This window comes from Brachyistius frenatus, unplaced genomic scaffold, assembly GCF_029030835.1.
Source record: "Brachyistius frenatus isolate BFR_SWC_R1_liver_20210118 unplaced genomic scaffold, ASM2903083v1 Contig_288, whole genome shotgun sequence".
In the NCBI taxonomy this organism is placed as follows: Eukaryota; Metazoa; Chordata; class Actinopteri; family Embiotocidae; genus Brachyistius; species Brachyistius frenatus.
The window spans coordinates 305,852-320,469 of NW_027210887.1; the positions used below are offsets into that span (position 1 = coordinate 305,852).

The 14,618-nt window shown below is 41.9% G+C and overlaps 1 protein-coding gene across 4 annotated transcripts in view; it reads left to right on the forward strand.

Annotated features, from left to right (window-relative positions):
* The first annotated feature begins 479 nt into the window (after positions 1-479).
* The window catches only part of LOC138635070 (rho-associated protein kinase 2-like), a 32,946-nt gene continuing 18,807 nt past the window's right edge, over positions 480-14,618 (forward strand). For all 4 annotated transcript variants that reach the window (XR_011312053.1, XM_069722379.1, XM_069722380.1 and 1 more), the window contains exons 1-8: positions 480-696; positions 6,364-6,445; positions 6,844-6,944; positions 7,627-7,764; positions 8,425-8,685; positions 9,476-9,620; positions 9,897-10,035; positions 11,984-12,075. Coding sequence is in view for 3 of the 4 variants with exons in the window: in XM_069722379.1 (XP_069578480.1) it covers positions 601-696; positions 6,364-6,445; positions 6,844-6,944; positions 7,627-7,764; positions 8,425-8,685; positions 9,476-9,620; positions 9,897-10,035; positions 11,984-12,075 (1,054 nt within the window). In the remaining variant the exon portion in view is untranslated. The remainder of the gene's footprint in view (positions 697-6,363; positions 6,446-6,843; positions 6,945-7,626; positions 7,765-8,424; positions 8,686-9,475; positions 9,621-9,896; positions 10,036-11,983; positions 12,076-14,618) is intronic.

Sequence of the window (14,618 nt, forward strand, 5' to 3'; positions counted from 1 at the left end):
TTTTTTTTCCTTTTGTAAACTATTTTTGCAGATCTGGAAAAGCAGGTAAATTATTGATTTCTACTTCAGATTTTTTTTCTTATCAAATCTCTTAATTTATTAAAAAACTTCTGACTCCATTTTCCAATAATTTTCGGAACCCGTCGCCACGGTGTTGTTCATTTTGAGGGTGACCCAAGCAGACCTCGACTTTTAGGTTGACATTTGTAACCGGAAGTCTTCATGTTATGTCCTGTCCGACTTGACAGCGGTTTTGTCCTACAGGTTGGACACGTTGTGGTCGGATCGGAGTGTGTTTCACCTACCTGTCCCGGAGCAGACGCGGCGGCACCTGAGAGACGAGTGCTCGTCGTCCGGCCCGACACGGCCGCTCGGGTTTCACTTTCTTGTGAGATATTAATGAAAAAGCAACGAGACAGCTTTACTTTGGCAGCGGATGAATAATGAACGTGACAACTCAAGCCGCAGTTCACTGAGGAGCTGAATCCAGCGGAGTGCGCCTCCACCGCACCGGGACCGAAAACACAACACAGGGCTGCAGGTGTTTGGACTTTTTCTTCCTCTTCTACCATTTGGACTGGATTCACTTTTTCTGTAATCATGCTCGGAGCAGAGAGCAGACTGGAAAGCCGACTGAAGAAGCTGGAGTCCCTAATGGGGAATCCACAGTCGGCACTAAACTTGGAAACCCTGCTGGTGAGTTTGCATTTCCCCCAAAGGTCTTCTGGCGTCAGGAGTCACACATATTTATGAGTAACTATTCTGTCATGATTATGGAATAGCTGAAAAGACAAGTCCATACAAACAGCACTAATAATCCAAAGAAGAAAAGCAGTTTACTGAATGTTTTTAATGCATGACTGAATACTAACACGTGAGATAAGTAAACCTTTCAGCTGCTATCACCCAAGTTTATCATTACTTTGGCCTTTAATCACAGAGGGAAACTCCACCTAAACTTCCTGTATGGAAAAGACCTACAAATAGATTCTCTTTACATTCACAGTAGAATTATATAATGGAAAATTTAGTGTAATGATAATAAAATGTGATATCTTAAAAAAAAAAAAAAAGGGGCCTTAAACTCAAAAACTGAACGTCATTCAAATGAACCAATCAATGCTCTCCCTAAAATCTACTCTCAGGAGCTAATAATCATTCCTCTTTCTCCACTCCATCAGTGTCTGTTTGTGATTGCCTGTTGAATCTCTTGGAGCGGTCTCTAAATGACATGTCCTCCCTCTGACCTGCACTCACAATGTATTCGGCCATCTCCTGCCACACCTCTGAGCTCCTCTTCGCCAACGTCTCACAACAAATGGGGTAGCTTTGTCAACTGCCTTGACGGGGTCTTGTACCAGGGCACGGGGTGAAGCTGAGATGTTTTCTTTCAACGCCATGCTTATGGTAAAAGTGATTTCTTCATCCAGAGATGGCTTTGGGAAAATGTATAGACTGCATTACGAATCAGACAGTCATGGTTCGCTCAGGAAATGATGGGAAAATGTTCAGAAAAGTAAATTGACTGTACAAGTTATTTAGTTGCTTCATACAAGTTTGATATTAACAGAACTGTCCGCTTGTTATGGTGATAATATGAGCAAAGACAACCAGGACAGTCACACTTGGAGATCATTATTGAGGTCAATAAGTCAACCGGATGAATACTTCAGACAGTTAAAGGAGATTTGAGGTTATCCATGGTGTCCACACCGGTCTGTCTGCAGTATTTCCTGCTGGAGGGGCCAATGTCTATTCTCACTGCTGATGACTCACGAGTGAAGTCCAGTGTAAAGCCAGTGCTCTATGAGCAACCCCACTTTGTGTCACACCGTTACAGACAACAAAGTGATCCGAATCCATGTGAGCCCGTATCATCTCAGCAGTCATCGTCTTTGAGTTTATCTTGACAGTCAGCTGTGGCTGTTTGTTAAGCAGCTCTGCAGTGGATGTAACAATGGCCATCCTGCTGCTTAATGCAGGGAGCTACCACACAGGAAGCTGAAGTCACTTCCTGGAATTGAGATAGCGATAACCTGCCATGACCTCACTCACTATTTCCTGTTTGTCCACAATTATTTTTGTTGTATAGGCACAAAAGAGAATTTTATTTATTTATTTATTTTTTTTAAATCATCATCCCGAATCGGAAATTGTGTCTTTTGGAAAATATAGTGTTGATATTTTTCATTACTTACTGATTAATGTAGTGGTAGCTCTAATTTTAATCACTTTAACTCGTGTGATTCTACCGAGTGTTAAAGACTGAACACTTGCTAAAGAGACGTGTTTGCTAAGTTGAAAGTGATTACCGTGAAGGGTGATGCTCCTCTGTCACTAAATTCATGTTTAATTTGAGCTTTTTTTTTAAGTGTGTTGTGCTGTAATGATTATCTGAAGAAAAAAAAGTGTTCAGTCCAGCTTCTAAAATATAATGCTATACTGACCAGATAAATGAAGCTCTGGTCTCATGAGAAATTCCCCAAATTTCTGACATCCTATACTCAAAAATAAGGAGTCATTAAGTAAATGACTAAATCAAACTAATTATTACTATTAATTCCAGCCATACATCCATACATTGGTTTCAGAAAACACTTACTAATCACTGCTGGCACTTGAACAAACACAGAAATATTCTCACTGATAAAAATTAATGAACCTATTGAGAGAAATGCAATTAGAAAATAAGTACTAATATTACTAAGCAGATGCAGAATTATCTGTTATGTTTTAAAAAATACTGAAAATAGTGTTTCAAATAAAAATATGATGTTTCATTGGTCGATTTATGACATAATTACATAATTGTGAAAGTACTATAGAAGACCATGTAGATGTATGATTATTCCCCAATCAGCATACCAATTTCAATTCAATATCATTTGTATTTATATGGTGCTAAATCACAACAAAAGTTATTTCAAGCCACTTGACATAGTAAAGTCCTTACAACAGAACCATAAAACATTATTACACATATTTAGAGACAACCCAGGACAAATGCACTGAATGTGACGGTCAATATTTTCCTAATAGCCATGTATATGAGAGTATATAAGAGAATAAATTCAGGAGACACATACTGTTTATTTCAAACGGATAAAGATTCTTAGAGTTTGTCGGCATACAATCGGAGGTATGTGACAACTCCCTTGTAAAGAATTGAAAACATGTACCGATCAGACGCTCTACGGGAAAGTAACTTCAAACAGGAATCCGAGGAACAATGCAAGGCAGGCCGTGTTGCTGTCCGCTGGCGCAGCCGAGCACCTGGAACAAGCCCTGATTGCTGAATGTGGTCCTTCACAGTATCAGCTTACAGTGGAGTGGGTGGGAGGTGGTGTCTGAGGAAGCGAGGACACACAAATAAGTCTGAAGTACCGGACTGTGTTTAGATTTGTCCAGATTCCAGCAAAATCAAACAAGTTGGATCTAATTGTCTTCGTCTCAGTCAGGAGCCAAGAGACGTAAATCTTAAACCCTTCACATCACAAGATAACACAGACTGACGTACCATAATGAGGGCGCTTATAGGATAAATCACAAACTATCTTAATAGACCATAGATAATTGGGTCTGAATAATTATGATAGAAAAATAAAGGACAAAGACTAAAGGCCACTGTTATTATCAGTGTGATCCAGTTCATGTTGATTTGAACCCCTGAATGACAGAAGGCAGACGTGGAAATGATCAAATTGAAGATGCTCTTTCATTTAGCTGCTTCAGTGTGGCCCATGCGTACAGAGACTACTGAATAGATTGGTGGACAGGATGTGAGCACTAGTCCACATTTTGCTGTAAAATATATCAATACACTGAACGGAGAAGTTGTATTATACAAATCCATGAAGTATGAGGAGTTTTGAAACAATCAGTAGATCTTTATAGAAGCCCTGGATGGCTTTAAAATATGGAATCAACCTTTTTCACCTGAAAGTCACAGAAGTTGAACACCTTATTTATTATGAAGGCGTGATGTTTTAGGTTTCCATTTTCTTTTTTTCTTTTTTAAATCATAACTGAACAAATCTATTCAGCAAAATGCAACCCAGAAAAGATTCAGGCATATACCGTAAATAAATGGGATATTTATATGACAAAATGCATTGTTTTTCTTAGATATGAAGTTACTGCATATTTATAAGTTTTGTCACTTCCACCCTGGAGGTCTCTGAGCAGCACCAAGCTGCATCTAATATATAATATCTACCGTTACCATTGTTCAGAGGTTGCCACGTGTTGTGTTTAAATGGTTGCAGCCTTGTCATACTTCATTTTTGTTGCAGCTGCAGTTGAGAATTTATAGAACGGGTTCAATAACATCAGTGTCGACTGACTATTATGAGACTATTTATAGTTCATAATTTTAGTCCAGTGGAAGTAAAAAATGTCCCCTTTGCTTACATTTTTAAAATCTAATTCTGGCCTGGTGATAAACACAAACAGATTATATTGTATTAGTTATTGTATTTCTAAATTCTCCAAAGTGTCTCTTACCCATAAAACCCAATGCTGTTCATTTTAGCCTCACAGTTTTGTAGATGTTACTTACTAAATTTGAGGACCCCTAACTTTAACCCTAAACTTTGATGGGTTAGAATTGATGAAACGTTTTAGCTCTAAAGGACAGCGCCGTGCACACACGACACACGTCGGTAACAAACCAGGAAATGTACCGCATGTAAGTAACTCAAGCAACGCACAGCTTTATATTTCCAGCACCTTTAATGTACTGTACATGGACGGATCGAAAAGATATTTTAGAAATCTAGAAACAAGGCTGCAGCAGTCTGAACAAATTTATGGTTTTAGTCACACATCCCCACAGTCTGCAGATCCACTCCTGATGCTTCATTTCAATCTGCTCAAATTAGATTGCATTTACATATGATTCAAATATTACAAAGTTCACCATCACCCACTCTTGGAAACAGAGTTCCCTCTCTACTGCACTAAACACGGCTGTTACAAGACACACACACACACACACACACACACACACACACACACACACACACACACACACACACACACACACACACACACACACACACACACACACACACACACACACACACACACACACACACACACACACACACAGTGTAAAATGATCACAGATCCTCGAGCGCTCCGGAGCCATAAGCTGTTTGTCCCACAATAGCTTCTGAGCCTTTAGGTCTATTTCCACCCGTCGGCGGTGGGGGTGGGGGGGGGGGGGGTGTGTGGGTGGGTGGGGGGGGGGGGGACATCTCTCCTCACCGCTGCTATTTAAAGGTGCAGAATTGTTCCACATGCCCCCGTCCATCCTCTCACATGTCCCCGAACAAACACACCAGGAGATACTGTCAGGTCTCAATTCCCCTATACACAAACACACACACACACACACACACACACACACACACACACACACACACACACACACACACACACACACACACACACACACACACACACACACACACACACACACTGGATGACTCCACTTGACCCCTGTTTTTGAGAAACAGAGGGTCATACTACACCCTAACACCCCTAATAAACCCCCACCCACCCACCCACCTGCCAATTTACCCTACCAGCGTCATGCGTTTGGATCACTGAGACATTTTGGTTCGACATGAAACCCAACACCGCTGATTTAAGGTCTGATGACACTACTGATGCTTCGGCTTTTAGTCTGATGCTGCCACTGCCCCTCTGTGTTGAGCCATAGGGGGGATTTGTGCGTGTTTGACTCGGGTGGGTGTCGGTGGGCCGGGTGGATGGTCTGTGTATTTGGGCAGGCAGCCGTAACAACATCACGTGACTCCTTTTTGTTGTTACATGACTTGTTATGTCTGTATTATCCCGCCTCCATTGTCCTTTTGTGTTTGTTTTGCTTTGTTCCACATTAGCAGCCTAAATTTCTCTCCCACTTATGTCGGGTTTTGGAGAACTCAGTTTACAAAAGTGCCACTTTTTGCTTCCTTTGTTGCTTCTTTCATTCATTTTGTTTTCTTCGCTTCTATCAGCCAACAGAAGGTCAGGGTTGCCCAGCTGGTGAGATTTGTATTGACAGATTAATGATCATGAATCATAAAATCATGAATATAAAAGAAGTCAGCTTTAAAGCATGAGTGTATTTTCATGTTTCTCAATTTGTCAATGAAAAATCCAGCCAGACCCAAAGAGTATTTCTGGCGTTTGATGATATTTATGAGGCAGAATTGCTTTTAAATACGGCTTTTTAATACACTAAAGTTAAACCTGGAAGTTCTGTATTTTTAGGAACAGGTATCAGTATTTTGCTTGTTTTCTTTTTTTTCCTTCTCCCCAAAGACAGACTAATTCTTTTCTTTTTGTGTCTTTCAGGATTCCATGAACGCATTGGCTCATGATTTAAACTATCCTGCCCTGCGGAAAAACAAAAACATCGAGGCATTTCTGAGCAGATGTAAGAGCTCCAGTGTGTGTATTGTTTTTGTGTATGTGGAGCAGATCAAATGCTTTTGCTGAGCTTGTAATACCTATATACATATATACTGTATTTGCACACCGACTGTTTAAGATGTTTTTATGTCTTTGTGATTACAAGCACGACTTTTCAGACCTTGGGATCAAATTTGTATGTACCTTATAAAAAACTACCGAGGGTACCTCTATTCTGCCTTCTTCAAATCTACCATGGGGACAGTACATTTCATTTGACTCTAGACAAACTTGCCACTGTGGCCGTTTGATGAGTTTCTTGACCCACACAAATGTTACTGACCTCCCCAAGGAGCATTTGAACCCTAGTGGCTGTGGCTTGACCTTTGTGTTGCTATGGTAACGTGTATGTCCGTCCCGCAGATGAAAAGGCGGTGAGTCAGCTGCGAGAGCTCCAGGTGAAGCTCGAAGACTTTGAAAGAGTGAAGCTGATCGGGAGAGGAGCCTACGGAGAAGTGCAGCTGGTGAGATGTTTCTCTGTGGAGGGATAATAAATCGGTGTGCGATTGTTCCGTTACACTTTTCATTTTTTTAAATTACCATCATGCAGCAGTGGGATTTAGCTACTTAAAGGTGGAAGTTCTTCTCCTGTTCCTGAATTCAGCAGTTTGCAGCAAAGCATCAGACATATTTAAGCCACTAGAGGGAGCAGCAATCTACAAAAATGCACATATCGCATGTACAACTTGTTGTTGGCATGTCAGACACAACTGCAACTTTTGTTTTTACATCATGACCAACTTAATTGCCTCTAAATTTAAAGCAGGCAGTGATTCCTAACCCTAACTCCCAGTTTTTCCAGATGTCTGCCTCTTGAGCTGGTTGAATCTGGTATCTGAGGCATCAGATCTTGTGGTTGTTGCAAGTCTGAACAGGCTCAATGTGTGGGAGATGAGTGTGAAGTCTGGTGTGGGGGTGTGTGGGGGGGACTCGGTGTGTTTGTGCTTGGATTCTTGTGTAAGCATGTCTTTCTATGGGTGTGTACCACAACTATGGCTTCCCATCTCAGCATCCGCGTCTCTCACGTTATCTCGGTCATTGTGAGATTCTTACAATCTGGTTCTTATTGTCTTTGCAGAGATGTCACTGTTTACATTCCAGCATCTCCTCTTTTTGCCCCCCCCCCCCCCCCCTCCTCTGATGCAGGTCCGGCACAAGGCCTCTCAGAAAGTTTACGCCATGAAGCAGCTCAACAAGTTTGAGATGATCAAGCGCTCAGACTCGGCCTTCTTCTGGGAGGAGAGACACATCATGGCCTTTTCCCACAGCCCCTGGGTCGTCCAGGTGTGAACGTTTACTTGTTTCCTTTTCTAAACATTCAGGATTGAACATGGGAATTAGCAATGGCAATGACAAACTGTTATTTCTATTTGTATGAACATGACATTTTTTTAAATATGGGGATCATTATTAATCCTTTAGATTAGATTGCATTAAATGTTATTGGTACTACACCAGTAAGGGCTCCACCAGAACAATAACATTGATTTAACAGATTTAATTTGAACAATTATGAAATAATGGGAATAAACTGAGCTATGTTCAGTATGGACAGAACCAATAAATAGTGAAATATGTCTTGTTATGTTACATGAAGTGTTAACAGAGAACATGTCTGTAAAGTCTGTCAAAGTCATTTAGGAAATACTTTGAAAATAATTAGTAATGCGAGTATGAAGACTAAAGGACAATGCTGCTTTAAAGAGCTGGAAATACAACAAATTTAACAAATTATAGGGAATAAATCATATATTTTGTGAATTTGCATGTTTGTTTCATACACTAGCTCTACTACTCAGATTATAATCCGGCCTCATAATTTTGGCATTAAGTTTTACAGTTGTTAAATCAACACAGATCATTCAGAGGAAACACACTCACACCTTTTCCCATCAAATCTTTTATTGTAATGACAGTATAGTGACTCAGGTGACTGTCTCCTAGCTCTGCTGTGCTTTCCAAGACGATCGCCACCTCTATATGGTGATGGAGTTCATGCCTGGAGGAGACCTGGTCACACTCACCATGAACTACGACATCCCCGAGAAGTGGGCTCGCTTCTACACGGCCGAAGTGGTGCTGGCGCTGAACACCATCCACTCCATGGGCTTCATCCACCGCGACGTTAAACCTGACAACATGCTGTTGGACCAACAGGGACACCTAAAACTGGCCGACTTCGGCACGTGCATGAAGATGGACTCGGTAGGTGGAATCTATAGTTGTGTCTCTTGTTTTCCGATCTGTTTGAATCCCTTTGAATTTTAGTCCTTTAATTTGGAAGAGAATACACCTCCTGAATCAGCTGAAATGAGACTGAATTGACAAGTTTTTTCAGGGCCTTAGTGCACCACCAGGTGTTCAGATAGTGAAGTGAAGTTCAGCGCCGCACTCTTACATCAGGCTGTTTTTCAAAAAGCCTCAGAGGTTATTGTTCTAAACAACCAATGTAGAGTCCGGCAGCAGTCCCGCCTCTGCTCTGGGCCAGGAAGTGTTTTTCGACCTTTTTTGTTTTCACCACAACAATTTCAGAATAGCTGGTTTCACACATTTGAGCTCTCTGGAAATCTACTATTAGACAGAGCGTGTCATGTAATTTCTTCTCTCGTAAGCAGGCCAAGCAATCTGGTAGAGTAAGAACTACAAAGAGGAAGCTCTAAATAGACTTCATGTGCAATGATCTCTATTCCTACCCGCTGTCTTAAAATGGAATATTGAAAAATGTGTTACTTCGAGAAAATGTTAAGGACAGTCAAGAAAGTTTGCAAAGAAGTTGTAATGAAAGAATGTACAATCATGCATTTCTAAACTCGTTTTATACATTCATTGCTGTTCAATGCGATTTATAAGAGGTTTGATCGTGTAAAGGTGGAGTTAAGGTCTCTTTGTTAATTTCTGATTTACATACAATATCTGCCAACCCTATTACTGTCACTTCTCTATTATTCCATTATCCTTTTCTTACATATTGTGTTGTGTATTTGTCTGTCTGCAGATGGGTATGGTGCACTGCGACACAGCTGTAGGCACACCAGACTACATCTCCCCCGAGGTGCTCCAGTCTCAAGGTGGTGACGGTTACTATGGCCGGGAGTGTGACTGGTGGTCTGTAGGAGTATTTATCTTTGAGTTGTTTGTTGGTAAGTTACCTACTTTTCATTCAGTCATTTTTTTTTTTTTTTTTATCAAGCAACAATATAATTTAGTGCCTGTTGTGTTGTAGGATGTTGGAGTGAAGCTATAATCACTGAATCAATGGTCTAATCATCAGTAATGGATGCATTAGTTTCATTTTTGTTGCTTTATGGCAGTTCAAACTTAACACAAGTCCACTGAAATGAATCATTGTTAAAGACAACCTTTTTGCTGTTCTTGGTTCAGTGTTTTGAAGGTTTGCCCTCTTCCTCTTCTCACAGGGGAAACTCCTTTCTATGCTGAATCTCTGGTTGGAACTTATGGGAAGATCATGAACCACAAGAATTCCCTTGTCTTCCCAGACGATGTAGCGATTTCTCAGGATGCCAAAGATCTCATCTGTGCTTTTCTCACCGACAGGTTTGCACATGGAACTATAAATTACATGACATTGCATGTGCAGACAGTTGGACACACACCCAGCCTTTTCTTTTCTACTCTACTATTCTCTTGATTGTTGACTGTGTACCAATGAAATGAGAAAGTTTGGATCACAGGAGGATGGAAAGCATTCACCTAACAGCTCAATTTAGACTTTTCTGTCAAAATAACAACAGAGTTTACGTAGTTAAAGAACTTTTGTTCAGTGCAGCTGGAGTTAAAACCACCAACTCCATCTAGGGGCCCTTTGAGTTTCACATACTTCAATACAAAAAATGTAACGACAAAAACATTTCTAAACACTTTTCTTAAAATCGGGCACTGTAGTTATTAGAAAAATCTATTTTCAAACAGAAGCAAAAAGTACATTTGAAAAGACCATTTTCACTGGCAGAACATTTGGTGTACTAATGATATAGTAATAATGATAATGTATAGTATGTGGGATCAACTCCATATAAACCACTGCACCTACAGTATGTTCATTACAATGAGGAATAACTTATCAGGCTTTACCTACACAAATAATACTTCAGTTGGTTCAATTTATCATCAGTTGTGGATTTATCGTATAGTGTAGCATACTGCAGGTCACAGCTACCATTTAAGTACCATTTTTCTATTGGTTGTTATATTCGTATTAAAACTAAAAAAAGTATGAATGCGTGTATCGGTCATGTTCCTGGTTAGTGGCCCATCACCCTGGAAGAAACCACTTCCTGTTTACATTAGTAGCCCCTCCCCAACGGGGCTCAAACACAGGCCCTTTCTGCTTCATACAGAGCAGCCTTTCATTTTTCGTCACTCAGTTTATTTACCTTCTCACTCACTATTCTCTCACCACAGACAGATTCTCACATGTGTGTACAGCTGCCAAGCGACGCGCACACACACACACACACACACACACACACACACACACACACACACACACACACACACACACACACACACACACACACACTCACACACTCACACTCACTCACTCACTCACTCACTCACAAATCTTGGACACTCCAACCAATGACTGCATTCACCATTTAACCCACATGCTCTGTCACTCTCTCCCTATCTTGCTGAATCATTTCTGTAACCACTACCACCCTCTCTTGTTTTTAATCTTTCCTTCTTCATATGTTTTTCATCACTCTGTATTTATAAATCCTTTCCTCCAGCTTTTCTTGGTGCCACTTTCCATTTCTCCATGCTCCCTTTTCAGCTGTAACTTTCTCCTCTGCAGCCCGACAGTTTTCTTGGCACTGAGACACAGCTTGTAAGCCTGACTTGGTTGCATGTCACTTCTTTTTTTTTATGCAGGGGTTCAAAAACTCTCCTTTTCGCTCTTTCTTCCTCCCCACCCCTGCCCTCTCTTCCTCTTGGCTGGATCTGGAATGTCCCACACGTGGCAAGCCCAAACTGCCGCACCCCTCCAGCCCAGTACCCAGAGGTGAAGGAGGGAGAAAAGGGGGACGAGGCGAAAAGAGAGAAACAGAGCGTGTGTGGAGGTTCACAGAGCGAGAGAGGAGAGAAGGAGGGAAGGTTTAGCAGTTGTGTTGAGTCAGTCGGGTTGTTGATGTTGCCTTCTGCTCTCTGATCCTGCTGTCTTCACTCACTGGGACTGTATTATCCCGGGTCTGGCTGGGTAGAGGAGGTTCTCAGGCGGGTCTGGCTGGGTAGAGGAGGTTCTCAGGCGGGTCTGGCTGGGTAGAGGAGGTTCTCAGGCGTGTCCAGGTTCCACCAGTGATCATGCGGCTCTCCATGCCGGTCAGTGTGGTTAGTGCAGAGTGGTCACTCGGCTAGGCTCCGTGTGTCTGGTGTGACATGTTGGTGATGGTGGGGGGAGGGAGGAGGAGCGGGGGGTGTTTTGTGTTCACACTGGGGCGACTCTGCTCACAGTCTGACTGCTTGCTCCTGTCACTGTGTGCAGGAAGGTTCGTTTGGGCCGCACCGGAGTGGATGAGATCAAATGTCACCCCTTCTTCAAGAACGACCAGTGGACCTTTGACAACATCCGTGACAGTAAGTGTGTGCACATGCATGTTTTTCTCTTCTGTTCTATTTTTGAATCCCCACAATGCAGGTGCAGATTTCCATCTCTTGTAATACGCAACTTGTTGTCTCTCCTTCTCGTTGCCATTGCTCTTATTTTGCTTCTCTTATCATCTCCAGCTCATTCCTCTGCAGCTCTGTTTCGCTTCAGCCCGAGTTCGAAGTTTATTTCCACCTCCTCAGTCATTAAGCCTACATATATGGTACACATGCTCTCCATATGCTCCACACTCATATCTTACATTATATTACAAGATGCTGTGCAGAGCAAGAGATCACATATCGCAGAAAAACCTGCAGAATAAGCAACTACATATGGCTACAACCTACAAGCTTAATTCAGAGAGAATTGAGAATATGAAAGTGTGAATGAATGTGTTCAATATAAGAAAATGTCGTTGCCCTGCATCCTTCAATAGATTAAACATCTTATTCCTGCAGCAAACGTAATAGAATGACACACACTGATGAAACTGAAGGACGATTGATTCAAAGTTGGAATATGTTGTGGCAGGGGGACGGACAGCATAACCATGTCTAAATAATATAAATCCAAGACTCAGTTTATCCATTAAGATGAGTCCCAAGTGCAATAACAACTGCTAGTTTTATATAGTCAATAGATTATTGCAATAGCTTGTCCTTGTGATGATATGGTATATTATTTTTGGCTGATTACTTATTAAAACAACAACATATTACAGATAACATACAAGAATGTGATGCTGTTACATTTAAAATGATTTGGTATGATTAAAATATTCAATTTTCTTTCAGGTTTCATTTGCATTTACAAGTTAATTCAGCAGAGAAAGAGAAGAAAACATCAGTAATCAATGCTAAATCAATAATCATACAGCCATATACTTGGGATATGGATTTTAAAATGCTGTTATAGAGTTTATTTTACACACAGTTGTATGAAAAAAGATAATCAAACAAAAATAAAAAGCGAGAATGAAAGAATACAGATTGCACTCATGACCTTTTCTGGGTCACATAAAATAAAAATAAAAAACATTACAGAAAGAGATTCTAAGTTTTTTTTGTACAGATTGGAAGTTGTTATTATATATATATCAGATACAACATTATCAGGTGTTTACTGCAACATTTCAAATTTACCATTTGATCACTGACATAAACCCTCTGCACCATATCATCAACTATGAAGGAAGGAAATAAGAAATAAGAAGGAAAATACAGGGAAAGGATAAATCAGGAATATGAACAGGACCTCTGTGTCTGTGTATAATTAAATTCAGACTCTTTTTCTTTGGCTCTCGCTCGTGCTGCTTCACCTGGTTCTGATTAAGACAACAGACAGAACTCCTGATCAGAGCCTGGCAGTCTGGAACAAGAAACCACTGCTGTGCCACCGCTGTGCTGCTCAGCTCCCCTCATGTTTGCACATGCATGTCCTGTCTCACGCAGACACGCACACACACAGACACGCACACACACATACACACACATACGCACACACACACATACACACACACGCACACACACACACACACACACATACACACACACACACACACACACACACACACACACACACACACACACACACACACACACACACACACACACACACGCACACACACACACACACACACACGCACACGCGCACACACACACACACACACACACACACACACACACACACACACACACACACACACACACACACATTAAAAACATGACCCTGCTCCTGTTCTGGCATCCCGCAGAGCTGCTTGTACCTCCCGACCCTCTGTGTCTGTTTACTCTCTGCTTTGTGCCCCTGACTCCGGTGTGTTTTGGGCTCTTATCCTCTCCTAGTTGTCTTAATGTTTAATAAGCCTCGGGATGGTTGAGGGGAGCACCGTGGATGGTTGAGGGGAGCACCGTGGATGGTTGAGGGGAGCACCGTGGATGTTTGAGGGGAGCACCGTGGATGGTTGAGGGGAGCACCGTGGATGGTTGAGGGGAGCACCGTGGATGGTTGAGGGGAGCACCGTGGATGGTTGAGGGGAGCACCGTGGATGGTTGAGGGGTGATGGATGGATGCGACGGGAGGCAGCGTCCCGCTCAGCGGCAGGCGGGGCAGGCTGTGCGGCCTGCGTGGAGCGGCCTAATGAGAGGGGCGCCCCAGTTTGGAGGGTTGCTCCCGCTCTCTGACTCTCACTGTGGCCACGGCTGCCTGTCATTAGTCGCCCGCTATCAGAGAGCATTCTGGGAAGTCGTGCCACAAGGGCCTCCACGGAGCGGCCTGTCTCTCTGTCTCACCACATTCTAGCTTTTTTTTCTGCCTCTTCTTTTTTATTTCCCCATCATTTGTTTCATTCCTCTGCTTGATCTTTGCCTGTATTTTCTCCACCATCTTTGAGTCACATTTGTCACGCCGGAGGTTGTGTCTTGACCTAACAGTAATGAGATCTTTGCTTAGAGCCAGAATTGCCCTGGTCTGAAGGACTCGATTTACAATGGCTGCTTTTTTTTTTTTTTTTTTTTTTTTTTTCTAAATT